We start from the raw sequence: 27888 nt of genomic DNA, 5'->3' as shown, positions 1-27888 counted from the left end.
ATAAAATTTCACTGTTATTTTGCAATGATGTCCACTTGTAATGACATAAAACCAACTTCAAAGACTCCTTTCTTAGCAGGGTGAACGCTAAGCCAAAATTAGAAAATCTCAACATAAAATACGGGTCTGGAAAAGTGTATGGAAAAGTTGTTTTAAAAATAAAGGATGGGAAAGATGCAAGAAAAATTGGACATTATTTTGTTTCTAGAGGCCACATTTCTGATTAAACAAAACTGAGGACCAGATTCTCCTGTCTGCTAAGGCCATTTCGTGCTGCATAAGCATACCAGAGCTGGACACTCTGCTGGCAGATATCTTGCCACTCTGCCGCTTCTTTCACAAGCTTCCCCCAGTGTAATATTGCACAGAGAGAATGTTGCATTCCAGGCATAGGGCTTGGCAAGGACAGGGAGTGGGCACTGGATCTTGAGATAATTTATGGGATAGATTTTGAGCTGCTCTGTAAAAACTTATGAATATTATATGTCCCATCTGTTTGTCATCATGTTTCTTATATGAACAGAAGGGGTTAATTCAAGCAGAGGTTGGCTCTACCTACACAATAGCTTCAGACAGCCACCCATTTACCACTCTTGTGGGACAATACTAGACCCATTTGCTTTGATGTCCCACCTCTAACCCCCTACTGAGCTCAATGGACCAGTTTGTATAGGTAGGATCAGTGGGGAACACAGGAGAACCAAAAAGCCCTGGAAGCAAGACAAAGGGCTTTGGGGAGATAAAAGCAATATTCTTAAGGAAGGGAGAGGGTGATGATTTGGAGTTGCTCATGAGAAGCGGTTCTCAAAGACACACACCCCAGACGCCAAGGGTTTGGAGTAAAGAAGGACCTGCCTAATTCTCTGCCAAGGGAAGGGAAGCCTGTAAGTAACATATACATCAGTACAGGCTTTTTGTTGTTTTAAAATCCTCTATTTTCTCTTAGGCCTGGTCTACACTACCCGCCTGAATCGGCGGGTAGAAATCGACCTCTCGGAGATCGATTTATCGCGTCCCGTCAGGACACGACAATCGATCCCCGAATCGACGCTCTTACTCCACCAGCGAAGGTGGGAGTAAGAGCCGTCGACGGGAAGCCGCGGAGGTCGATTTTGCCGCCGTCCTCACAGCGGGGTAAGTCGGCTGCGATACGTCGAATTCAGCTACGCTATTCGCGTAGCTGAATTTGCGTATCTTAAATCGACCCCCCCCCTGTAGTGTAGATGTAGCCCTAGGCTTTGCTATGTTCCTACTGTTAAGTTTAAAGAAAGACTTTAAGAAAGCTGTCTGGTCACTGCCTTAGCCACTGGTCACAGCTCCTGTAGGGAAGACTTGCAGGTGCTGAACCCAGACCTGCTGATTAATCAAAGTTGGTGCTCAGGGGGCTGTAGCCTAAGGTCCTATCTAAGATTGGGAGAAAAGATAGGGCACAAGGCCTAACATGTGAGGGGGTACATTCAGAGGGACCGGTAGGGAAGGGTTTAAGGTGCAGCTAGCCCTGGCACCCTGACACTTTATGCTAGTAGCATAAGTAAGTGCTGCCCCGTGCATCCCTAATTTGCACCAGCATTGGGCCCCTCTGAGTGGGGACCTGCGCCCCCACCCACAACCTCTCTACTCCATCCAAACAGCAATGAGATGAAGTGGAGAAATCAATCAGTTGTAGCCTTACTCCCTGAGGCAGGAGGGTTTCTGTTCCTTTCAAAAATAAATAAATGTAATTATTAATTCTATAATCTTACCTTGTGTTATTATGGATATTCTCATTAGCCTTAAAAATGTTTAATCCATTTTTAAAAATCCTGCTGGACTCTTGACCTCACTGATATTTTATCAGGCCAATTTGTATTCTGAAAAAGGGTTGTGGGTGGTCTACACAACTGAAAATAAGGCCTCTTATTTCGATGGCTTTAGGTGCCTAAGGCATAGAATCACAGAAACGTAGGACTGGAAGGGACCTCAAGAGGCCATTGTAGTCTATCCCATCACAGCGAGGAAGGATTAAGAATATCTACCATCCCTGACAGATATTTGTCAATGCTGTCCTTAAAAATCTTCAGTGATGGGGATTCCACAACCTCCTTAGGCAACCTGTTCCAGCGCTTAACTATCTTTATAGTTAGAAAGTTTTTCCTAATATGTAACCTAAATCTCCCTTCCTCCAAATTGAACTGATTACTTCTTGTCCTGCACCCAGCAGACGTGGACTACAACTGATCACTGACCTCTTTATAACATTTTTTTACATATTTGAAGTCTTTAAATTTGAAAATTTGTGTCACAATACACATCATCTACATTCCTCTTTCTCTACTCCTCTTTGATCTCAACTTTATCTTTCTTAATTGAAACAACCAGAACTGGACAGAGTTATAATTGTTACAATTTATGTATTGATTTTCTGTCCCTCTACTGATGCACATAAATATACTACTTGTTTTTATAACTGCATTTTGCTTGCTTATTTGACTACTTTTGTAACTACATCACAGACGGCAGATACACCTCTACCTCAATATAACGCTGTCCTCGGGAGCCAAAAAATCTTACCGCGTTATAGGTGAAACCGCGTTCTATCGAACTTGTTTGATCCACCAGAGTGCGCAGCCCCGCCCTCCCGGAGCACTGCTTTACCACGTTATATCAGAATTCGTGTTATATCGGGTCGCGTTATATCGGGGTAGAGGTGTACCTACATTAAGCTAATTGAAATAACTCCTAAGTACCTTTCCTCAAAAGTTCCCAGAGCCCAGTGTATGAAAGGAGATTTTTTAAACAGATTTTTTTCTATAAAGCCTGTTTTTGCTAGTGTATATTATTCTGTTGCACTTATCCAAGATGAATTTCATCTGCCATTGTGCTCCTTAATCCCTCAATGTATTTAAAGCCACCTGGAATTTTTCTAAATCCGCCCTAGTTCTTCCTAACAACCACCTCTTCCTCTCTATTGACCTCTCTACATTTGGAAAAGCAGAAGTTCATGACTAACAAAGCATAAGCTTTCGTGGGCTAAAACCCACTTCATTGGATGCATGCAGTGGAAAATAAAGTAGGAAGATATATATACACACACAGAGAACATGAAAAAATGGGTGTTGCCATACCAACTCTAATGAGACTAATCAATTAAGGTGGGCTATTATCAGCAGGAGAAAAAAAACGTTTGTAGTGATGTAGCTTATGCCCAAATACATTTGTTAGTCTCTAAGGTGCCACAAGTACTCCTCGTTCTTTTTACTTCAACTTACTGTATCTAGCTACAGTTTTCTCCATTCTTGTTTCCTCCCCTGCTTTATTAGGATATTGAACATTCTTAAACTTACTTCTGTTTCAACAATATAGCAAATCTCCACTTCACACATTTTCTGTCCCCTCCCTTCCCATCACCAGTAGGTGTGAAATTTAAACCTCTTAATTCAGACAGATTCAAGTCCAGACCAATTTATAACGCAGATGACACTTTGCAAAAATCAATTTCAGTGGTCAGACTATGAAGGTCAATGGAGATTACTATATCATGGAAAGGTAACAGTAATGCAGAAGTGGAGAAGGATAAGCTCTCCAGAGTTATTATGGAAATGTAACACCAAACCAGCCTGTACTTGTGGTATAGTCACTTCAAACATATGCTAGTGCCATCTACTGTAATGGTATGGTTAACAAAAGAAAGGGGAGGAGGGAACCCACACGTGCACTTTGTCATTGGCAGAAACATGTTTTCTGGAATTGGGAATACCCTAAGCACAGTCATCCATCTCTAGAATAATTGTGGCATCTTCGATTTTAAGATTTAGATGACAAACTACCAAAATATTTCAGGGTGGATTTAAAACTGAATGATAGAGGTGGCAGAGGATTTTCCCTACTATGAAACATAATTCTTTGACTAAAAATCTTGGAAACAGTTGTTCACTGAATACATGTAACTATTATATTATTATTATGCATATTTTAACACACCCTTCCACAATGAATCTGGGTTTCAGTTACCATTACTGTGCTAGAGTGTGTCTTGTTTCTGATAGGGTGACAATTTAAGTGGTCACATAAAGAAAAAGGGGGAAAAACAGTACCTAGTCCACCTGAAAAAGGAGTACTTGATCACTATCATCCAAGGAAAGAATGAACTAAAGAAACATAAAAAAAATTCTCATCAGGTAAAACTTGAGAAGCTGTTGAATTACGCAAATGATGTTATTTTTAAGACTTAGTCCCTCATCTTCATAATGTTAACAAATTACACTCTGATTTCTCTGAATTAATTTCCTCAGGAGACACATTTCTTTGGCTCAAAAGACTGGGATTGGAATACTATGCCTCATAACTCTAGATGGCTGGTTCTAGTCCAGCAAAGATGAGTAGTGAGAATTTTACACTCTGATGGCTGTTAGGTGGTCTCCTGTATATGAAACAAGTTGATTTCACTCCAGTTTTTAGTGTGTAGGTGTCTACACCACAAAAAAAGTATCTGGCACTCAGCAGAGACTCCAAAAACTGGACAGGCATAGAAACCATAGGCTAGGGCAGTTGCAGGCTGCAGATACACGGGGAGGTGCTTTGTGACTGTGGGGCCTATTTCCAATCCTCCCTTCGGTCACATCTCCAGGCAAAATTCCTCTGAGCTGTGCCCACTGGCTCCCTGGATGCCTTCAAGGAGCAGTGGATGCCGTACGGCTCTCTGCTCAGTGTTCCTCTCTGGATCCCTGCTTTTGACTCTGTGACCCTCACTCCTGTCCCTGTTATTTCATTTGTTGTCTCCCATAGTTAATTGAGACCTGTGTCTGGTAGCTCCTCCTTTTAGGCTGGGGGGAGGGACCATTAGATGTGCATCACCAGAACCTCAATAGGTATACAGAGTAGTAGGAAGTTTGTTATCTTATTGCTGTACATAGTTTCTGTTAATAATAAAGCGTTTATCTTGACACCAGTCTACTCATGAGTAAGACACTACATGGTACCAGGACTGGAAGGCACAGCATGCTGGAAGACCCAGTGAGAGGTAACATTGAAATGGCTGCTGCAGACACTGTGTAGTTGCAAGTAACTCTCCACAGTCCCTGAGAAACAATGGAAATGCTGAATATGTCTGGAAAAGGTTCATACAGTAATTTGCACTTTATATGAAAGCCACAGGGGCAAATAACTGGAGGATGAGCAAAATATTGCCCTGCTCTTAATTGTGGCAAGCACAGAAGCTCTAATTGTATATAATGCACTCCATATGGATAGTGGTGGTGAGAGAGAAGAATATATAATGAATATATTAGAGGACATTGTGTCCCTAGAAAAATGTTACTTATGAGAGATATATGTTCAGGTTGAGAACAACACAGAATGAAAGGGAAACAATCAAGGAGATTGTCACAGACTTAAAACTAAAAGTTTGTCCTGTGAATATGGACTATTAAAAGACTAGCTCATTAGAGATCAAATTTTCCTGGGTGTATAAAAGTCCATGCACGGTTACTAAGGGAGCGGGAGCTGACGCTAGAAAGGGCAATATGTATATGTCAAGCAGCAGAACAAACAGAAACACAAATAAAAAGCCTAGAGAAGGCAGGAGAACATGGCTGTCAGTACCATAGCTAAGACAGCAAGGGAAAAATTCATAGAAATTAAGTTGACCGAGTACAGAAACATAGAAAGCAGGAAATAGTGCCAGTGATGGGGTAACCAGTCTGAGTGTAGGAAATACCCAGCATTCAGGCAAATATGTGGAAACTGTAATAAATCCAACCATTATGCAAAAATAAATGGAGAAAGCAGGAAAGTACATGTGTTAAGTGCAAAAAGGGATTCCTCAATTGAAGAGAAAGAGTTGTTCATAAGCATAATAATGCTGGAAGCTGAAAACTCAAAAGATAGGCTGATTAAATGTGCCCAAATGGTACTTACATCACATAAAAGATAGATGTTGGAGCACAAGTAAAAATAGTAACAGAAACTGAAAGAGAGAGATGTAAGGAGTACCTAAAAGTAGAAGAGTAAAAAGTGTCTGCAAAATACTATAATGGAGGTACAATTCCAGTATTGTATTAAGTGACACTTAAATACAAATGGAAAATGACAAAACAAGAGTATGTGGTGGTACACAGAGGCAAGCAGCCAGTCTTGGACCTATACATGTGTGAGGTGCTTGGTCTTCTTAAGAGGATGTCTACCAGAGAGAGACAGAAACACAACATAGAACCAGATATGAAAGAATTAACAACATCATATGAAGATGTATTCACAGGAAATGGGTGCCTCCCACTAACATACAAAATATCATTAAGAGAAGATGCAGAACCAGTGGTATCTGCCACACGAAAAGTTCCACAAGCCTTAAGAAAGAGGCTAGAAGCGTTGCTGAAAAACATGATGGCAAACGGTATCATTTAGAGAATAAAAGAACCAACCAATGGGGATCACTGCTTAGTAAGGCGGGGGGACTATGGCCTGTGTATGGACCTTAAGGAGCTGAACAAAAACATAACAAGAGAACACTTCCACTTGTCCACAAGAAGTGACCTATTGTCCAAGATGGTAGGAGCCAAATTTTTATGCAAATCAGATGCATTAGCCGGCTTTTGACAGATTCTCTTTGGACACAGACCCCTAAGATCTGCACTTTCAACATAACAGTTGACAGATACTGCTTCGCAAGACTGCCTTTTGGAATATATTCAGCTCCAAAAGTATATCACTGCACAATGAGCCAGATGATAGTAGGAGGTGTGAAAGTGTACATTGATGTGTGACAGAGTGTACAAACCCCACCCTGGTGAAGAGAGGTTTAAGGAGTTGCTCTGGACACAGGAGGCCTTGCCCAACCACCCCTGCTGGGCTTGCTCACAGTGGCGGCAGAGCACAAAATGGAGCAGCTCAGCTCAGTCTGGGCAGACAGAGCAGGAAAGCAGTTGGGTGTTGCAGCCTCCTCCAGAGAAGCTGCTGAGGCTTCAAACTGCCGGGACCAGGCCTTACATGCAAGCCAACACAGGCCCTTCAGCCATGGAGGCTGATGACAGTGAGCTGCCGCTGATAGGAGAGACCCTCTGGAAAGTGGCCTGAGAGAACTCCAAGGGGAATCCCAAGACAGACGGCACCAGTAGGGGAACCGAAGTTGGGGTAGGAAGTGGCCCAGGGAGCAGGCATAAGGGTACCTGCCCCCTAGGCCGTACATTTTGAATTATTGTTTCTGTGGGCCCTGGGTTGGAACCCGGTGGAGCAGGGAGAGCCGGGTACCCCTACCTCCGGCCACTGACTCTTGCCATTGGGTAACACAGTCACTGACTCCAGCTGCTAGGCAAAGAAGCCATTGACTCTTGCCATTGAGAGACTGAGCCAACAGCTACAGCCATTAGGCAAAATGGCCATTGCTTCTCACCATTGGGAGACACAGCCATTGACTTCAGCCACTAGGCAAAGCAGTCACTGATTCTTGCCACTGGACTACAGAGTCCAGAATATCTCCACTAGGTGGTACTGCCAGCCTTAGGCTCAACCCCCCACTCCACCCCCATTGAACATCAGGAATGACTGAGGAGAGTACTGGAAATTGTGAGAATGTATAGTCTTAAACTGAATAAGGCCAAATCTCAATTTCAAACAATAGAAATAACATACTTGTGAGAGAGACTGACCCCAAAGGGAATCTTTCCTGATGAATCGAAGATTTAGGCAATACTGAACATGCTGAAATCTGAACATAAAAAGGGAATTCAAGGGCTGCTAGGCATGTTGAATTATGTCAGAAAATTCATACCTAACTATACAGCTCACACAACCCACCTAAGACATCACCTCCACAAGGTCACGGAATGGGCCTGGACACCAGAGCATAAAAGAGAGTTCAATGGACTTAAAGCACATTTTGACATCAGCTCCAGTGCTGCAATTTTTTGAACCACTAAAAGACATCAAACTCTTCACAGATGTCTCAAAAATAGGGCTGGGAGCAGTACTAGTAAAGTGTCTTGGAACTGACCAGTTTCCAGGCTTGTATGCATATAGGGCTATGACAGCCACACAGAAGATGTATGTACAAATTGAAAAAGAGACACAGCCTGGCATATAGATGCACAAGATGTCACTACTTTCTCTATCTTCAGTTTCAAAGCAGAAACTGATCACAATCCACTGATTGCATTACACAAACAGGGACTTGGAGAAGCACCTCCAATGATACAGAGTCTACTTTTGAAAATACATAAGTATGATGTGCCCCTGGAGTTCCAATGTGAGTGCCACTTAGTCATGGCAGACACACTTTCAAGAGCATATGCTCCATCTGACAATACACAGATCTGATGACCTGGAACAAGCAGTAAACATACATGTCAACATGATAAAATGTCACGTGCTGTATCTTCAGGCATATGGGATGAATTGGAGACAGAAAGAGCTAAAGAAGAAATCCTTCTTTAATAACTCTGTGCTTTTTTTTCTCTAGGTTCTGGGGATGGGGTTGTGTTTTTTCAATATGGTAAGTGGATATCCATCATGGTGGTCTTGTGATCTGCAATCTCTCAGAATCATACTCCAAAGAGCTTTAGGATTCACCTTCCAGGATCTCTCCTGAGCACTAAATACAGTACTTTTTTGTAATGAACTGTACTGTCATTGCCATTATAAATAGCAATGTTTACTACACAGTGTTAGGAGATACTGCAGTAGTTCAATTTTAATGATTAAAACTGTATACAAAAATAAAGCATAAATCTCACAGACTAATCCCAGACTCTAATTCAGAGATGTCCAAAGTGCAACCCAAAGGTTAAATGAGGCCCACAGACCCCTTCCCCAGTTCACCATACTGTACTATGCTATGATTATGTATGTAAGCAGGGTCTGAAAGATTTCTCCCCTGACATCTAGTGATGAATTAGGGGAAAAGACTTCAGGAGCAGACTGTATGTGCATAGACACACCTACTCTGTCTCGGGTATCAGCAGACAGACCTGTGTTGCCCAAGTGATCAATTTTGGCTGTTTAGGGTTAAAATTCACTTTGGTCTTGAAGACAAGGGTAATGAAATGTTGTTATCATTATTATATGAGCAAAGAGCAGCAGGACTGTACTTAACATGCCCTGATTGAAGAGGGGCTCCCTAAATGTTAATCTCGCTTTCTAAACAGGAGGTAGTGATGCCAAATCCAAGTTAAAGTCAGATGGGGTAGAGACAAGTGTTTCAAGGGTCCCAGAAGCCATTTGCTCCTTCCGTCCCTCCCCGTCTCCAGTGTTTAACAACAGAGCTGCCTAGATTCATTTGAGAGACCTGGTTCTTTCTCAGTTACCATTAGAGCTGAACTCATTGATAAACTGATCTAAGAGGGCTGAACCTTAGACCTGGTAGACAGTGTTGTGGTGAAAAGACAGTGCAGAATAGGCAGCAGCAGAGAGGCTCCTCACTACCCAGGGCAATCACTAACGAGTTGAAATCAATGAGAACTGGCCTGCGTGGTGCAATCTCAGAACCCCACATTGCAGTGAAAGGTAGCAGTTAAGGTTGCAGTTCTGAGCAACAGCAGTGATGACAGCAATGACAGTGACAAGCAGTGGCAAGAGACAACAGAAACACAGGTGAGCAAAGGCACAGGCATCACTCAACCAGCCTCTCCCCCTTGGGGCAGGAGGCAAACCCACCCAATAGCTAAACAAATACTTTGCCTCAGTCTTTAATGAGGCTAATGAGGAGCTTAGGGATAATGGTAAGATGACAAATGAGAATGAGGATATGGAGGTAGATATTACCGCATCCGAGGTAGAAGCCAAACTCGAACAGCTTAATGGACTAAATTGGGGGGCCCAGATAATCTTCATCCAAGAATATTAAAGGAACTGACACATGAAATTGCAAGCCCGTTAGCAAGAATTTTTAATGAATCTGTAAACTCAGGGGTTGTACCATATGACTGGAAAATTGCTAACATAGTTCCTATTTTTAAGAAAAGGTATTTTTAAGAAAAGGAAAAAAAGTGATCCGGGTAACTACAGGCCTGTTAGTTTGACATCTGTAGTATGCAAGGTCTTGGGAAAAAATTTGAAGGAGAAAGTAGTTAAGGACATTGAGATCAATTGTAATTGGGACAAAATACAACATGGTTTTACAAAAGGTTGATCGTGCCAAACCAATCTGATCTCCTTCTTTGAGAAGGTAATAGATTTCTTAGACAAAGGAAACACAGTGGATCTAATTTACCTCAGTTTCAGTAAGGCATTTGATAAGGTTCCACATGGGGAATTATTAGCTAAAGAAAAAGATGGGGATCAATATGAAAATTTAAAGGTGGATAAGGAACTGGTTAAAGGGGAGACTACAACGGGTCATACTGAAAGGTGAACTGTCAGGCTGGAAGGAGGTTACTAGTGGAGTTCCTTCGGGATCAGTTTTGGGACCACTCTTATTTAATCTTTTTATTACTGACCTTGGCACAAAAAGTGGGAATGTGCTAATAAAGTTTGCGGATGACACAAAGCTGGGAGGTATTGCCAATACAGAGAAGGACCAGGATATCATACAGGAAGATCTGGATGGCCTTGTAAACTGGAGTAATAGTAATAGGATGAAATTTAATAGTGAAAAGTGCAAGGTCATGCATTTAGGGATTAATAACAAGAATTTTTGTTATAAGCTGGGGACGCATCAGTTGAAAGTAACAGGGGAGGAGAAGGACCTTGGAGTATTGGTTGATCACAGGATGACTATGAGCCGCCAATGTGATATGGCTGTGAAAAAAGCTAATGCGGTCTTGGGATGCATCAGGTGAGGTATTTCTAGTAGAGATAAGGAGGTGTTAGTACCATTATACAAGGCACCGGTGAGACCTCATCTGGAAAACTGTGTGCAGTTCTGGTCTCCCATGTTTAAGAAGGATGAATTCAAATCGAAACAGGTACAGAGAAGGGCTACTAGGATGATCCGAGGAATGGAAAACCTGTCTTATGAAAGGAGACTCAAAGAGCTTGGCTTGTTTAGCCTAACCAAAAGAAGGCTGAGGGGAGATATGATTGCTCTCTATAAATATATCAGAGAGATAAATACCAGGGAGGGAGAGGAATTATTTAAGCTCAGTACCAATGTGGACACAACAACAAATGGATATAAACTGCCCATCAGGAAGTTTAGACTTGAAATTAGATGAAGGTTTCTAACCATCAGAGGAGTGAAGTTCTGGAACAGCCTTCCAAGGGGAGCAGTGGGGGCAAAAGACATATCTGGCTTGAGAAGATTATGGAGGGGATGGTATGATGGGATAGCTTAATTTTGGCAATTAATTGATCTTTGCCTACTATCGGTAAATATGCCCAATGGCCTGTGATGGGATGTTAGATGGGGTGGGATCTGAGTTACTACAGAGAATTCTTTCCTGGGTGTCTGTCTGGTGAGTCTTGCCCACATGCTCAGGATTTAGCTGATCGCCATATTTGGGGTCGGGAAGGAATTTTCCTCCAGGGCAGATTGTCAGAGGCCCTGGGGGTTTTTTGCCTTCCTCTGCAACGTGGGGCACGGGTCACTTGCAGGAGGATTCTCTGCACCTTGAAGTCTTTAAATGACAATTTGAGGACTTCAATAGCTCAGACATAGTTTAGAGGTTTGATACAGGAGTGAGTGGGTGAGATTCAGTGGCCTGCGTTGTGCAGGAGGTCAGACTAGACGATCATAATGGTCCCTTCTGACCTTAAAGTCTATGATTCTATGATCCCTGGACTCTGGGGACGTTGCTGAGTCCTTGGATAACAAACTGGAGTGGGGTGGAGCGGAGGGAAAAGGGAAGCGGCATGTTAAAGAGACATTTGTCCCTGGGATGTTCATACCACAAGGTGGGAAACCAAGAAAAAGGACACTTCCTAAGATACTATGGGGTGGGTGTTTCACTTATTGGTTTTGTACTTTCAAGTCATTGTTGCAGTGTTTTCCCAAATTAATGCTGGGTTCCCTCTCACTTTTATTAAGAGCTTTCTTCTGTTACACAGACTCAGTCATTGTGAGTGGGAAAGCACTGGCTCTTAGTGGAGGTGTTTAGTTTTTCCAGATTACTGGTGGGGGCTTTGTCTTGTTAAGAGGAACCTCTAGATACTGGACCCGGCATCACCTGGTAGAAGGGTTACATGCAGTATACATACCATTCACATATGTCTGATGATTACCTACTATCCTTCTTTAATAACTCTGTGCTTTTTTGCCTCTAGGTTCTGGGGACGGGGTTGTGGTTTTTCAATATGGTAAGTGGATATCCATGGTGGTCTTCTGATGATGAATAGACGAAATCTAGTCTCAGAGTAATCTTGTGCAATCTCCCAGAATCATACTCCAAATAAAAAATGGGGCAAATGACACCTAATGCCTGGCTTAATAATAAAGGCTCTGGAGCACACAGAATTATTAAGGCCAATCTGCAGAAGAGTTGAGATTTGAACTCATGGACCAATATTTTCAAAAATGGATGTTCAAAGTTAGCATCCTAACTCCATACATCTGAACCTGTACAAAGACTGATAATTCAAACTACTGAGCATCCAGCAGCTTGCAATCACTTAAACAGAAGCGGATGAGTTGAGCTGAGTGGGAAACTATTTCTTCTCTTGTAAACTTTTCGAGATTTCAGAATTTGTCCTGTTTTACATGAGGATGGAATTGAGACCCTTTGAAGTGTTTTGTGAAAAAAACAGAGCGAGAAAGACCACAGCTCCCTTTGCCAGAATAGCCATTAGCTCAGTGATTAGGGCACACTCCTGGGATGTAGGAGACCTGGGTTCAAAGTCCTTACTCTGCTGTTTTACCCAAATTATTGATTATTCTTGGGTGGCTCTCTCATTTTGACCAGAAATCCCATTGGGGAGCTAAGGAAAGTTTTGTCAAAACTGGTATGTTCTCATGAAAAGTTTTAATTTTGACAATCCAGCATTTTCTAATGGAAAACTATCTTGTTAAAAAAATTCCCAACCAGCCCTACTGCTGAATGCCTAAAAATGGACTTGGGAGCCTAACTTTAGGCACCCATTTAAAAAAATGGTGGTCATGGTTTCCTAGTCCCCAACCCAGTGCACACTCCAACAGGCTAAAAGGTATGTAGCTTTCGTTCTCCTTCTCAGGGAACTATATGTTAAAATGCACTTTATTTTGGCATTTTCATTTTCTGTGAAGAAGAAATTTTCCATTTTTGAATAGAAGGGGAAAAAGGGGGCTTTTAATGGCCCTCCCAAAGGCAAAATCATTTTTTATCCTTAATTTTGGAGTCCCTATCAATGCATCCAGGTCATAATATGAGAATTTTTTATAATTATAGCACCAAAGTTAAAAACATATAAAATATAATAACTTCCTTTAAATTATTTTTCTTCTTGTAAATTTGCCATAGACTAGATCTACAATTAGCAGAAAGAGTTACACTTACAGGAAGGACAAATCCCATACAAAAAAAGCATTTACAGAAGTAGTTCCACTTGTTTTTAAAGGGGACAAACAGTAAATAACCCATTTTGATTGGTTTCTCACCATAATAAAGTGCTGAAGCAGCACCCAAGAGGATTTTCTAGACAATTGCCTACACAAACTGTCAATTTGTTCCTAAGATTAGCCCAGATGGATAGTACGGTTTGTATGGATTGTACTGCTCTAAGCATCTGAAAGGTCACTAGACGAAACAGCAGGAGTGACCTATTGTTCTTGCTAGTGACAACCAGTTTGCCATTATGACAAGTCTTTAAACTATCACAAATCTTTTCTTTAAGAATTACATGGAAATATTATCTCTGCTTCGTGGCACAATTAAAAGCTGTCATCTGAGGAGTTCAATGCCACAATCTTAAATATCTCCTTGGGTCACACTTGCAAAGCCAAAGAAGCCTGAGAATCTAATAGTGAATGAATCACCTCTGACATCTGTCAACTATACCACTGAGTACAATCTTTTCAGTTGCATTTTGAGATCAGAATGTAAAGAAACTCAAGATGACATCCCCAGTGTATAAATATGTAGGACTTTTTTCATTTTTTGCCAGCTGACTACTGATTTCAGCTGTAAAAATGAAGCTTCATCATTACAAAACAGTTTGGCTAATAAAAAAAACCTGACATATTAAGAATGGCAACATATAGCTTGATGTGGGAGAAGAAGAAAAAACTATATAATATAATATTCTAAACTTAGGCACTATATCTGACATTGCATTTCACCTGTCCATTTACTGTGTACAAATTATTACTGGGTTAAATAAATTAAATCTTAATATTAGCTTTGTAACCTTGAATGTCCTAACTGCAAAGTATTCAGGGAAGCCGCTGCATGTTGCAGATTGCTCCAAAATGCAGACATATTAGAAATAGGCTTTAAATTTCAACCCTGCTCTTGAACCCTATTATATTTTTTTTACCATTTTTTAATGTTTAAATGTTTCCGAGTTCAATGGAAACTTTAAAACAAAAATAAAACATGCACGCATACAAAGGATAATGGGTAAAATGTAAAACAGATTTTCTGAACTTGTATGGAACCCAATTATTTTTCCACTTGTAGTACAGAAAAGCAGGTAGATTAAATATTTTTCTAGCTATAGTGCCAATGTCTTCCTCTCTCTAGGTATGAATATATGCCAATATAACACATACTTATAGCGATATCCCATTGTAGAGGATATTGTTACATTTTCAAAACATGGCAATGGTGTTTGTTACTACTAATTCATTACAAACAATCATTCCAAGATTTATACTAGGAGAACTTAATACCATAGCAAAAGGTACTAAAGATATGAAAAGATGACAGTTGTTGAAATGTATAATTTTTTTAATGTATCCCCACTTCCCAGCAGAAATAGTTACCAACCACTCCTTACCTGCCTAACCCCCAAAAGCAAAAAATCTAATGCACCAAAATTTAAGAAAAACAACTCTGTTCAAACCCTTAGTGAAACTGTCCTTGTGCTTCTCTGTCAGATACTGTCCAATTGCTCTGTAGGGCACTATGTACACTAGGAAAATAAGAGATTGCTGGCAGTGGTTGTCAACAATGGGTCCCATCCTGGCCCTTCCTCAACTGTTGTAGACAATGGTTTAACTGCTCATATGGAGGGGATAAACCCATTTTCAGCACCATTACAGATGTCTCAATAACACTTTCTGTAATGATGCTGAACATAGATTTGTCCCCTATACCCTAGCAGTTAAACCATTGTCTACAACAGTTGAGGGGGGCCACTAACAAAATACAACATTTTTATTCAAGAAATAAGTAAAAAAAAGAAAAGTCTAAACTTTAAACTTCCAAATGTTTTCCCCCTCTTTAAAGCACTGTGTTTCACATCAGAAAAAAAAAGTGCTGTCTTTTTGAAGTATAGTATTAAATGTCAAATTCATTAGTTACATGACCTGAAATCATTAGGTCTTTCATTCTCAGCTAGCTTTGTACATGATGTTTGGATTGTGCTATTTTCAGATCAAAATGGAACCACAGAGGAAATATTGTGCTTTGTTATTGTGTATCATTTTTCTGAAGAATGACTCAGGCATTGATATTTAGGCTACTTTGAAGTCAAATATTTAAAGCGCACATCCTTAATCATAAATACACTGACTGACATATTGTGCAGATCACGGGGACATCAGAGGACCAAGCGAAAATTAAGTAAAGGGCCTACATATTATATATCTTCTACACAGACAGAATGGCAGCTCTACTCTCCTATATTTCCATCGAAGTACTGAGCTGGCTGCCAACAAAGTGTTTCTGATGTGTCAAAAAGTGGCACAGTAAATAGCATCTTCCTCTTTTACATTCTTATTTCATCAGTTACAACCAGTCTACATTTCCCCATTTTAAAAAATGCAATTCAAGTTTGCTACTATACTTACTCTTTCTCTGTCACAATATAGCCATATTCCTTCTCCTCAGAAGACTTCACTTCTAGCTGTAGGCCTTCTTCCATCTTTTTTTGAGGTTCTTCATAGGCACTTTCATCCCGCATCAAAGAATTCTTAATCCAGTAGTGGATCTCAGTCAGCTCCTTAGAGTCAGGTTCAGATTCAGTTTTCTTCTCAGCTGCCAGTTCCCTTGAGAAAGTCTCACTCTTTACATTTTCAACACCAACCTTCATTTCTTCTTCTGAGGAAGAAGAATCTGAGTCTTCTGATTTCTTGGTTTCAGTCTTAAAGGACTCTTCAGAAGTATGCTTATCTGGCAGATTTTCTGTTAATGCATTCTCATTCAAGAAGTCCATTAGTTTTACACCCAAATTGTTCTCCTGTATTAAAAGAATAGAGCTCTTTGTAACATTAAACACATGGAGGTATGGGTTCACTTATCACATACAACGCCTGGACCCAATCCTGCAAACCCTTACTCATGTGATTGGATCTACTCGTGTAAATAAGTGTTTGCAGGATCTGTTTATATGAAGAAAGAATATATGTAAATATATTTACATTCTGAAAATAAAACTATAGCACAATATGAAAAGAATCTTGAAAGCTTCCACCATATCGTGAGAGGTTTTATATTGTTATAAGATTTATATGCAAGGTCAGACTTAAGTGTAAACTGTAGGACTTACGCTGTTTCAAAATGAAATGTCTCTTTTCAGCTTGACAACCTTTGTTCTCTGAGACATCTTAGAACAGAATTGGGAGAATATGGCAAAAAAAGATTTCAGAAATATTTGTTTGAAAACAAAATCTCAAATTCAATATACGGTAGTATTTATAGTCCCTTATGTTTGTGTTTTGTGAAAATTGATGAGAGTAAAATTTTATCCTCAAGAAAATGAGAAATGATGCAAATTACTTTTACAAATATGTATTTGCATGAGTGTTGGTACTGAAAATATCTGTAAAGCTTTTTAGGTGTCCAATTACTCTGCATGAATAGTGAATTGTCTCTAGTAAATTGTTGTGGTAAGTAATTTGTGAGCAATCCATAGGCTGTGATTTGATCATAAAACTGATGTGTCTAATGAAGTCAAATAATGAACAAATTAGTAAAATCAAGGCATATTAATTCAAAACTCACAGAGGGGGCTACGTTCATTACATAAATGTTTGCTATATCTAGGGCTATCCCAGAGAGTGGTGCCTGGTTGCTTATGAACCCCATGTAAAGTTCTCTTGTGTACAGCTGTATTCCATTCTGTCACCTCTCCTATTCAAAGTGTTGCTGAAAGATCTATTTGTGGAATACCCCACTGGTGAAACAGCAAGTGCAGAATTTGTTCTTCAGAGCAATTTTGTGTGGATGGTTGAAATTCCAGCTGAACTGGTCCACTAGTGTATTCTTCTTGCCTGGTATATGGACAGCTGTTGGTGAGACCTGGTTATAAACACACCATGGATGGCTTCTTGACAAACTAAGGTAGATCTAGTTACAACCTGACAGTTGACATAGTACATCACATAGAATTTCTCACTTTGGCTTGCCAAAACTCTTCTCTGAGTTAATTTTTCTCCATGCAACCCAGAAAAAGAATCAATGACACTCAAAAGGACTAGTGAATGAATTAAGTGCCCAAGTTCTGAGCCAAGGCTCACAAAAATATCCTCAAATTTGCTGCTTAGCTGAGGACCCAAGCCTGGTGTCACAGTTTGGGGTCAATTTGTCTTTCTGGATCCTGGTTTTTCCGTCCAGAAGAGGATGAGTCATGAAAATCTCTCCTCTCATGTTCATCGGTTTGAGCAGATTTTATCCCTGCATGGGGAGGTGAAAGGTTGATGATATAGAGACCCAATTAATGGAAGTCAATTTTGAATCCTTGAGATTCAAGGTTTCATCAGTTTTCCTGCTAAAAAGTTTCCTCAGAGAAAGCCTCTTTACTCATATTCCATCTCAACAGGAGATGTCACCTGAGTCACTATTGCTAGCATTCCCCAGATTTGAGATTTGAAGGACTGGTAAAAGGATATTTTCAATGAGATTCCACAGTGCTTGAATTCAATTCCTGTGGGAGCCTGAGTTTGTCTGACATTCAGGACCTTTTCCCAAGCTTTTGTTTGAGAGGATTCTAAATTGGGATATTTTTCTTCTGGTTCTCAGTTTAGTTAAATTTTAATTAAATGTCTATTCAATTTATGTACATTCATGTATAAATCAGAGTAGGTACATTTTGTAAATAAATAAGAATTATATACATTTGAATGTTTTATTTTTTAGGAATGAGGCATTATGCCTCAACATAAAACTATAGAGAAATAATTATTGACATGATATTGTGTAATATTTGGTTTAACAAACTTTACTTTACCTTTTTATCAGCTGTGGCATCTTCTTCATGTCCTCCATTATCTGTAGGACATGAACAGGGTATATATGTAGTTATAAAATACAGAACCTTGTTTTTAAAACACAGACTACTCATGGGCTGCTCTAATTTTTAATGATAGCTTCTTTATTAGAGATTAAACATTACGATATTCTAGTTGAAAGGATAAAATAAAAAGGGTAGTTCAGTTTTGTTCTTTTAGCTGCATTTGGACAGCAAACTAATGCAATGTTAATAGAAACAGTACAATTAGAGTCAAATTAGCAGTGTATTATGCTAACTAATGCAGTGGTATTGCTTATTATTTTACCACTGTTTACCAATGCCTAAGAAAAAAATCAATAAAATGACTCTACCTAGCAGTAGTATCATAATTATATACATAAACAGCGGCAACATATTCATTGTGCATGCACTTTTTGGTTGATAGATGCTTATACGACTATGTTATTATGAAGGAACCAAAAAAACTTATTTCTGTACATGCTGCAGAGACTTCAGAAATGAACCACATCCTGCAGTTAAATTACAGTCATACTTTGCAATCACATCACTGTCTGAAGTCAATGGTTCTTCTTAGACAAAAAGATTAAGAATTGTATCTTAGTAATTTGTCCCAGTGTGACTCAAGACAAACCCATAGGACTGTTTCATTTTAAACCAGACACAGTAGTGATCATAAAAAAATCATAATTTCCCTAAATCCATATTAGTAGGAATTTGGGCTATACTTCTACTGTCAAGAGTCTTGTTCCCATTAATAAATAAACAAGCAAACAAATAAAAGATAGTAACTTAAAAGTCAACATTTGCCACAAAATACCACACAATGGTGGTATCTGAGATACTGCAGCATTTTCTACCATACAAGAGGGGTAAGGAGAAACTGTAATATATCATATCCTTCTGTGTAGTAAATGTAGAGTTTTTAATGGCAACCACAGTAGCTGGATTACTGATTACTGGACCACCAAAAATCTGTGCTCAAACACAACCAAATAAGTATAATGAATCTCCTTAGTTTCCTGAGCAGAAAGAGGAAGAAGTTGCTTGTATATATTTGCTTGTCTGAGAGTTTCGTCTGCATGCAATTATGGTACACAAAAAATGATTACTTGTAAAGCAAAACAGGGTAAATTTTTTTGCTTTATAATTTATATATTTAAAATTATATTTAAGATTCTTGGTATAAAAAGAATGCTTTTTATTATCATTTTGTTTAAACATCTCATTCTCAAGAATGCGAAATTAGGCCTAATAACATAGAACAATTTACCCTTTATCCTGTTTATGGAGCTTGAAGATCCAGAGCTCACAAATAGCCACATTTACCTTGAATACATATCTGCCTTGTAAAAAGCAAATTTGAAGACTGAAACCATCCCGAACTCTGGCAAAAAATACAAAAACTCTCCCTCCCTGTATTCTTTAAAAATCAATGAATAAGAGAGAGAGGCCGAGACCATACTACTGCAGTTAAAATAAAGAGGAAAATGACTGTAAATTGCTTTTTGTCATGTTTATCTTTTTGGTCTAGTACCTTGTATGTTAACATTGGCATCCATTAATCCAGTCTCATAATCTGCTCCTCCTTGTGCATCCACTTCCTTGACTTCTGCTTTTGATCTCTTTCCTTCAATCTTTCCAGCTCCATTTTGCTTTTCTTCTGCCACATCAACAACTTGAATGGCGTCAGCAATAATATCAGCCATCTCGTCAAGCTCCAGTGGGCTAAGATTATCCACGTTCACCTTGTGTTTCTTCAGGTCTTTCAATATATCCTGAATAAATGTTTCTAAGTCAAAAAAAAATCACCAACATGATCACTGGATTAATTTACATGCAAGAGAGAAACATTGTGCAAGTGCAATATGCTTATAATATTTTCAGGAAAATGTAAGACATCCTTTCCACTTATGGAAACATTATAATAGCACACCCAAAGGCTGGATTTGGTGAGCCCCATCCTAGTCTGATGACAGATGACTGCATTGCATAGGAGGTGCACTTTGTTTCAGAAAGCAGGCTTTCAATTCAGTGCACGACCAGCTTGTGACAGATACTGAAGGATAGAAGTCAGTATGGCTTAGTTAGCTGCACTCACGTCTCTAGGACAAAATTGTTGCTGTTTTTCTTTGCACCAAGAATCATCACACTTTTCCAATCTAAGCTGACTTAACGTGACCTTAAGTGACTTGACAATAGTAGTCAATTAAGATAACTTTTAAGGTAGCTTGATGGTTATTTATTTGATTACATTAAAATAGCACAGGCATGATGACTCCTATTACATGTAGGGAATATTGTGTCAGATGGTGTATGATTCAGCTCTATCCACCATTCTATGAATCAATTGTTGAGCCACATTTTATAATATAAGTCTTGTCTAGTCAATAAGTGGTATGGGTATAATTACTGAAGTAAGAGATAGCTAAGGATAAGGATTTTGGATAAACACACTTTATGGTGTGATTAAAAAATTAACAAATATATAAATAAATACGGGAAGTAGCTAAAACATTATTAAAATTTTTGGAACGGGAAAGTCAGATATCTTATCCTTTAATCAAAAAGCTCTTATCCATCCACAAGTGTTTTATACCAAAATATGAAATTGACACATTTTCTAAACCATATTCGGCAAGAAGAAACAATAAGTCTTGCCAAATGAGAATTCTACCTAAATGCTGCTTTGACGTGTCAGCCATTGACAGAATAGGGGAAAATATTTTTATCAGTTACATTGAGGAAAGCAAATGGAAGATGACATTTCAGGCAGCAGGAGACAAGGGAGATGGATTGGATTTATTAGTTCTATATTTACAAAGGAGGACAAACACCATGCTTTAGGAAGTGTTACCACACAGAATTTCAAGGACAATGGAGATTAGAGATGAGTTAAACTAGAAGGCTACATTTGGACATCCGCAAAAATGAGGCAATGAGCATCCGGAAAAAGAGCTTTTATTTGACTGTCCACTTACACTTCATTGCCACTGGGCTGAGTACTCTGCAGACCTTATCCAAATCTCCTTTGGAGATGCCTCACTTAATTAAAGGTTTCCTATGGTCTCAGAAACCATTTTTCAGCCATGTGATCTCTTTTGTGCTTATCAATACTGATTGCTAATTCACCAGTTCACCTGAAGAAGAGCTCCATGTAAGCTTGTCTCTTTCACCAACAAAAGTTTATCCAATAAAAGATAATACCTCACCCACTCTGTCTCACTAATTCACTCTACAGTTTGCTTCTGTGTGTCTGTGTCTCTGTCTCTCTCTGTTTGCAAAACAGGCATTTTTAGGTCTGTAGTGTCAGGTAAGAAAAACAACAACATGGAAACATTGATATCTCAAAAAAGGGTTATAAATTTCTTTTAAAAGTTGTGTTGAAAAGTATATTCTATGCCTCCAAACAAGATTAAAGCAGCCCATTGAGGTGGCTAGTGTATATGCCTTGCACTAATGGAAGAGCCTGTGCAGTAAGGTTCTACTCAAAGTAAGTAAAGGTGGTAGAATTGCGACCTACATTTGAAGAGTGCTGCATAATATTGTACAACTGTTACAAATGTTTGGCTTATACATAGTTTACTACTGGCATCCACTCACCATCAGGAAATGAATACCTAACATTATCAAAAACCAGTAAAAAAATGATTAAATGCCTTTCTTCAACTGGGTATTCTAAAAGAACAGATGAATCTAGGTTTCTTTGCATGGTGTAGTGGGGTGGCTGCCCCACTCCCTGAATTTGGGCTGCAGCAGGCCAGTGGGCCTGTGCAGACAGGGAGCCAATCAGGGAAGGCCTTATAGGGAGCCAATCAGGGCCCAGATTGGAGGGAGCTAATCAGGGCCAGGCTCAGCCCTATAAGAAGGCTGCTCAGGGAGAGGACAGTCAGTCTGTCCCAGGCTTTCAACAGGGGAAGGTCTGTCTCCAGGCTGGGAGACTAGCACCCAGGACAGCGCAGTGCTGGGCAGGCCCGGGGGAGCAGAGGGTAACTCCAGCCCGGAGTCTGTCAGGCTGCAGGCCCTGAAGGGAAGGGCCTAGCCGGTGCAAGGGGCCGAAGGGGAAGCAGCCCAGGGACGTGGACAGACGGAGGGAGAGAAGGAGGGCAGGACAGCTGCCACTAGAGGGTCCCTGGGTTGGGACCCAGAGTAGTGGGCGGGCCTCCCCCCCTTTCCCCCTTGCCTTACACCCGGCCGACGGAGCGGCCATCTAGAGCTGCACCAACCGCCTGCCAAGAGGGGAGTGACTTTGAGGGTACAGCTGGCCACATCGGCCAGGACGCAGAGAGGCAGCTGATTGATTCCCCCCCCGGGAAGGGGGCGAGGATGGACTAAGGGGCACTGCCGGAGGGCAGTGGCTCGAAGAGGACGCCGCGAGCTTGGGAGCAAAGCGGGCCCGGACACACCAACCGAGGGCGAGACGACGGACGGGACACCACCAGGAGGGGGCGCTCCACTGTTCAGAGCTAATTCCCGAGACAACCAGAGTAGGAGGTGCCAGGTGGTGAGTCCCAACCCCGTCACACATGGGCATGCAGAAATCAAAAAAGCTTTAGTCAAACTTAGCCAGGATGAGTCCCAGAAGCTTTCTGCAAGATTAGATGCTCAACAGTTATCTCAGAAGATGAGCCATTAAAAAAATAAACACACTAAGGATGGTAATGTGGGACACGATACTGCACAGATTTAATAATACAGGTACTAGCAAATCAATGCAATTGCCATATGTCGGCTTAGGCATCACTTCTGAGTTGTGCTTTATTTGTATAGCTAGATGAAAATGATCAAGAACAACATCCGAAATAATGAAGAGGAAGCAAATAAACCAAATAGGGACAAATAGACTAAATGTCAGTTGCAACTCACAACAAAAAAAGCTTTTCAGGTATGTTGATATATACATACTGGCACATCACAGTACAAAAGAGTATGTTTAAAACACTATGCATGATTGCATGACCTAAGTGAAACTATAAAAAGAACAATGGAAACCTACAACAAAATCAATGACTGTTTTCCAGTGGTTTTTGACCATGAATTCACATGTAATCTCTGTACTATCAAGATTTTGAAGGTTTTCATGACCATTTTATGCATTTTCTGCACCTTTCCCCGAAGAGAAAAGTGAAATTTACAAATTGTTGTCAACTCTTTCTATCATATAGATTACACGGATCTACTTCTGCCTTTCTAGCACATACATAAATGCTGAATGTTAATTTTCAGCGCTCAAAAGAGTTAAAAGCCACCTCCATAGTACAATGCGCAAACTTGACTCAGGGACTTTGACCTCCTCAACATTAAAAGTCATTGTACCAAAAAATTAGACTTAGGGTAAAATTTTCAAAAATGCCTCAGAAGCCTAAGTCTTGTTTTAAAAAGTGATTTAGGCACTTAGAAGCTCCAGTCTCACTGAAAGTAAACATGATGTAGGCTCCTAAATCCTAGCAAAAACTGTGTAAGGTTTATTTCATTGAACAAAAATGAGTATAAAGTATGTTCATTTAATTAAGAAAAACAACATAAGTCAGGTAGAGGACAGTGGTAACATCATGTAGTTTAAGTTCTTGCTGTAAACCAGGGAAGTCGGGGGGGTTCCAAGTTCAAATTGGTGCTGGGCCCCAGGAGACTTTAATCTCTGTCTGTCCAGGATTAGGTTCTACTCCAGACAGGTCCTGACCAGCCATGACATTCAGATCCAGACCCAAATTTCCCCTAAAGTTGAGATCCAGGGTTTTGGTTCAGGCCACAGCTAATTAAAAATGTTATAGAAACGTAACATTCTTGTATTTTTCTAAAACGCAGTTTAATGTCCTCACATCAGAACCAGTTGCCAAATCAGCAACTGAGTTACTGAACAACAAACTGCCAACATAATCTTGTCATTTCAATTTCACTTTACTTTTTCCAAGCTCTCTTCTTTTCTTTGTGTCTATTATCTAGCAAAGTCTTATCTCCACAGTCTACTTCCATAGGTTCATAGCTGATAACAAAGCACAGTCTCAACCGCAAAATGGAAATAAAGGCAAGAGAAATCACACAAGAGAATATGAATGGCCACAGGCCCTGCTCCAGATTCCACTAACAGGCTCTCTGCAGGTCCTTCTGGTTCATTGAATAAACCAGAGTAAGAGAAGCCTCCTGCCTCCCTCTGATGCTGCTATTCCCAATCTAGCCAGTGTCACCAGGAAACTGTTCATCAAAAAGAACAACTCCTGAAAAACAGCATCATGTCAGCGCTGACTTCGAACTTGACAAAAACTAGGCATTACAGTATTGTATGCTACCATTATTGAACAACCACTGTCCCACCTATTAAAAAAAACAGAAGAGTTGCAGAGCAGAGCCAGTGCTGAGGAATTTGAGGATGTGATGTGTTAAGTATGCCAGAAGGAGCACCAGCAGAAGTCTGTCCAGACAGTCAATGCAAGCTGGTGAAAATGATTTGCTTTGTAAAAAGGTCTGGGGAGAGAGCTTGTGTATCTACCTGGGACTAATAAATATGCTGTTAAGTAAGTGTTTTTGTTCATTTCAAATATGGACATTTTCCCCACTTGTGCTGGCACACAGCCATTCTTGTACATCATTTTCAGCTGATAAGATGAGGAGCCTATTTAAAATACAATAAGGGGAATTTCTAGACATCTGTGTTGGGTCCTGTATTTACTGAAACCCTTTTGGGAATTTCAGTTAGTTCTTATGAATTTCCTAAAACAAGGAAAAAGAGGGTCAGCAGTTAGTGGATATTGTAATACAACCGGTAGCATATGTGTGTGCGTGCACATGTGTGCACATGCGTAAACTTCTGGGTGCCCATATCACTCTTCCTCTTCCCAATACTGGATAGAATCAGAAGTGATCCCAGTGGCTCTGCTCCATAGCTATCTGCTCACCCAAAATGTGCTCTGGGCCCCGTAAGGTCAGCAGCGGTGGTCTCCTGGAGAGGGAGCTCCACACATCCTCCAGGTCTGACAGAGAAGGGCCGCAGCCACCTCACTCCTCTCTGATCACAGCTCTCCTGCAGAGGAGGGAGCTTAACCTATGTGTCAGGTGGACTTAGCTCCATTGCCAAGAGCAGGAAAACAAGTCAGCTGGATTTGTGCATGGCAGCCCGTTAGCAAGACCCATGTCTAAATGCGTCCCCCCTCCATCAAAATACGCCTCAGCTTCTGCTGGCAGTGTAATGTACGGTTTCCCTACACGAGCTCACGGAGTACGTTTGGAGAAGTCTGCACACACTCAGTAGCAAAAAGGGCACATTGTGGCATGACGCCACACTTTGTAACTTTCCTTTGCTTGATGGTGGGTGGACGTTAGAAGACTTATCGCTGTGCCCAGATATATACAGCACGGGCTCCTTACCTATGAAAATCAAAGGACTACCAGCACACAGAGAATCAGAACCCAGAACTCCAGGCCATGGCTATATAATTTAGAGCTTGGTACTCTTTCCAGTAAAGACCCTCTTTAAAAGGATTTCTGTCTGTGGGGACCAGAGTACTTTAGCTGTTTATTCTTTTAGCTTTTTATTTGTTCTATGGACTTTCTTCTGATGGGGAGAATTTGGGTTTTTTGGGATGCTTGGGGTAGTTTCAAATGGCTTTTTGCACTTTAAACATGAAAACTTGATTTTTATTAATAAAAATCCCTGTGAATGCCTCACTTTGGCCTAGGCAGGGGAGCCTGAAAATGTAATGATTCATGAATCAAACTAGTCTGGACAAAGCTGGGCTAACTTGCACATGGTGCTTGTGCAGTTGGCAGGTTTTTACTTAACAATTGGACTTTGTCTCCAAAGCCAGAGCCTGCTCAGATCACACCACTCCCAGGCACACTCTGTCTTTCAAGCCTGTTAGTTATGAGTGGTTTAAGAACATGCCCAGGCATTTTCCTGTGCATGAGTGTCTCCCTCCTGCTCCCTAGTTAACCTCCTCTTGTTTCCCACCAACTCTCGCTGATGATCTGCTCAAGCCATTCTTTGTTGTTCTGCCAGACATATTCTCTCCCTTCTCGGCTTCTGAAACATGTGGCCAGAGTAGGGACACAAGCTCAAGTCACTGTCCTGTGCTCTGTTTAATATGTGAGCACTTCTGTGGTTGGCACTTTGACCATGTATGTCAGGAAAAGTAGGGAATGCTGATCATTTGACTGACTGAAGAAGAAGAATGGTCTGGCAGCTTGCACGTGTACAGAAAGCCCACACAACCAGCAAGATTAGAGGAAGATTAGGAGCAGGGAGAGATGGCAGATTCAGAGGAGAAAGGGGAAAAACAAGAGAAGAAACAAAATCTCTCCACAGATATACAAATAATTATTGCCCTCAGTGCAAATCTTCCTTGTAGACTTTAAGGTCAGAAGGGACCATTGTGATCACTTACTCTGACCTGCTGCACACTGCAGGCCACAGAACCTCACCCACCAACTCCTGAAATAGACCCCTAACCTCTGGCTGAGTTACTGAAGCCCTCAAATCACGGTTTAGAGACTTCAAGTTACAGCGAATCCATCATTTACACTAGTTTAAACATGCAAGTCACCCGTGCCCCATGCTGCAGAGGAAGGCGAAACCCCCCAGGTCTGTGGCAATCTGACCCGGGGGAAAATTCCTTCCTGACCCCAAAGATGACAGTCAGTTAGATCCTGAGCATGTGGGCAAGACCCGCCAGGCCGATACCTGGGAAAGAATTCTCTGTAGTAACTCAGGGCCCTCCCTATCTAGTGTCCCATCTCCAGCAGTTGGGGATTTTTGTTAATGGCAGTTGCCAATGGGTCACATGCCCTTGTAGGCAGTCTCATCATACCATCCCCTCCATAAACTTATCAAGCTCAGTCTTGAAGCCAGTTAGATTTTTTTACCCCCACTGCTCCCTTTGGAAGGCTGTTCCTGAACTTCACTCCTCTGACAGTTAACAACCTTCGCCTAATTTCAAACCTAAACTTGTTGATGGCAAGTTTATAACCATTTGTTCTTGTGTCCACATTGGTGCTTAACTTAAATAACTCCTCTCCCTCCCTGGTATTCATCCCTCTGATGAATTTATAGAGAGCAATCATATCATTAGGCTAAACCTCTGGCTGGAATTTGGCAGCTTTGCTACAGGCAGGAAAGCTGCTCAGATTGGCAGATTCAGTCTCTGTCCTTCATCATTTCTAACTGCTACTTTATACTGTGAATATACTGATGTGTTACCTCACGTGTATCTTAAAGGACTAGTAAATGACTCAAAGAAGCAAAAAAAAAAATCAACAATACTACTGATACTTCACAGAATCATTTCGAGGCATTTAATAAGTTCATATAACTGCATACGTAAAAGCAAGCTAGCAAAACTGTACGTTACTAGAGGATACATTATGCATGTGAAAGTCAAAGAAGCACAACCCAATGAATTTTGAAACATGTTATTCACTGTAAGTGTTAAGTATGTTTGTTGCCTGTCGACTCCTGCTAGGAAAGGTGAAGTGGAACAGTTGGAGGACAGTTTAACCAACATGGGCCTATTTTCCTTTGAGTGTAGCAGCAAAACCATGCAACCTGTTGCAGAATCCTACAGTGCTACCTGGATTTGATTTACATTACAGTTTGTTCTTTGAAACCTATAATCTCTCCAGGCACCATACCAAGAATGCTTTCACTTTGGGCATCCTTTGGATTGC

The 27888-nt window shown here is 40.6% G+C and overlaps 1 protein-coding gene across 1 annotated transcript in view; it reads right to left on the bottom strand.

Moving 5' to 3' along the window:
• The window catches only part of PTPRN2 (protein tyrosine phosphatase receptor type N2), a 959094-nt gene that overhangs the window by 542081 nt on the left and 389125 nt on the right, over window positions 1-27888 (bottom strand). The window contains exons 7-9 of the mRNA XM_065400104.1: window positions 19769-20023; window positions 18211-18251; window positions 15833-16221 (exon numbers count right to left, since the gene is read on the bottom strand). Of these exons, the coding sequence (XP_065256176.1) occupies window positions 15833-16221; window positions 18211-18251; window positions 19769-20023 (685 nt within the window). The remainder of the gene's footprint in view (window positions 1-15832; window positions 16222-18210; window positions 18252-19768; window positions 20024-27888) is intronic.

This window comes from Emys orbicularis, chromosome 2 (genome assembly GCF_028017835.1).
Source record: "Emys orbicularis isolate rEmyOrb1 chromosome 2, rEmyOrb1.hap1, whole genome shotgun sequence".
In the NCBI taxonomy this organism is placed as follows: domain Eukaryota; kingdom Metazoa; phylum Chordata; order Testudines; family Emydidae; genus Emys; species Emys orbicularis.
Note: the sequence above shows the minus strand (reverse complement) of the source record. Positions and strands in the feature narration are given on the sequence as shown.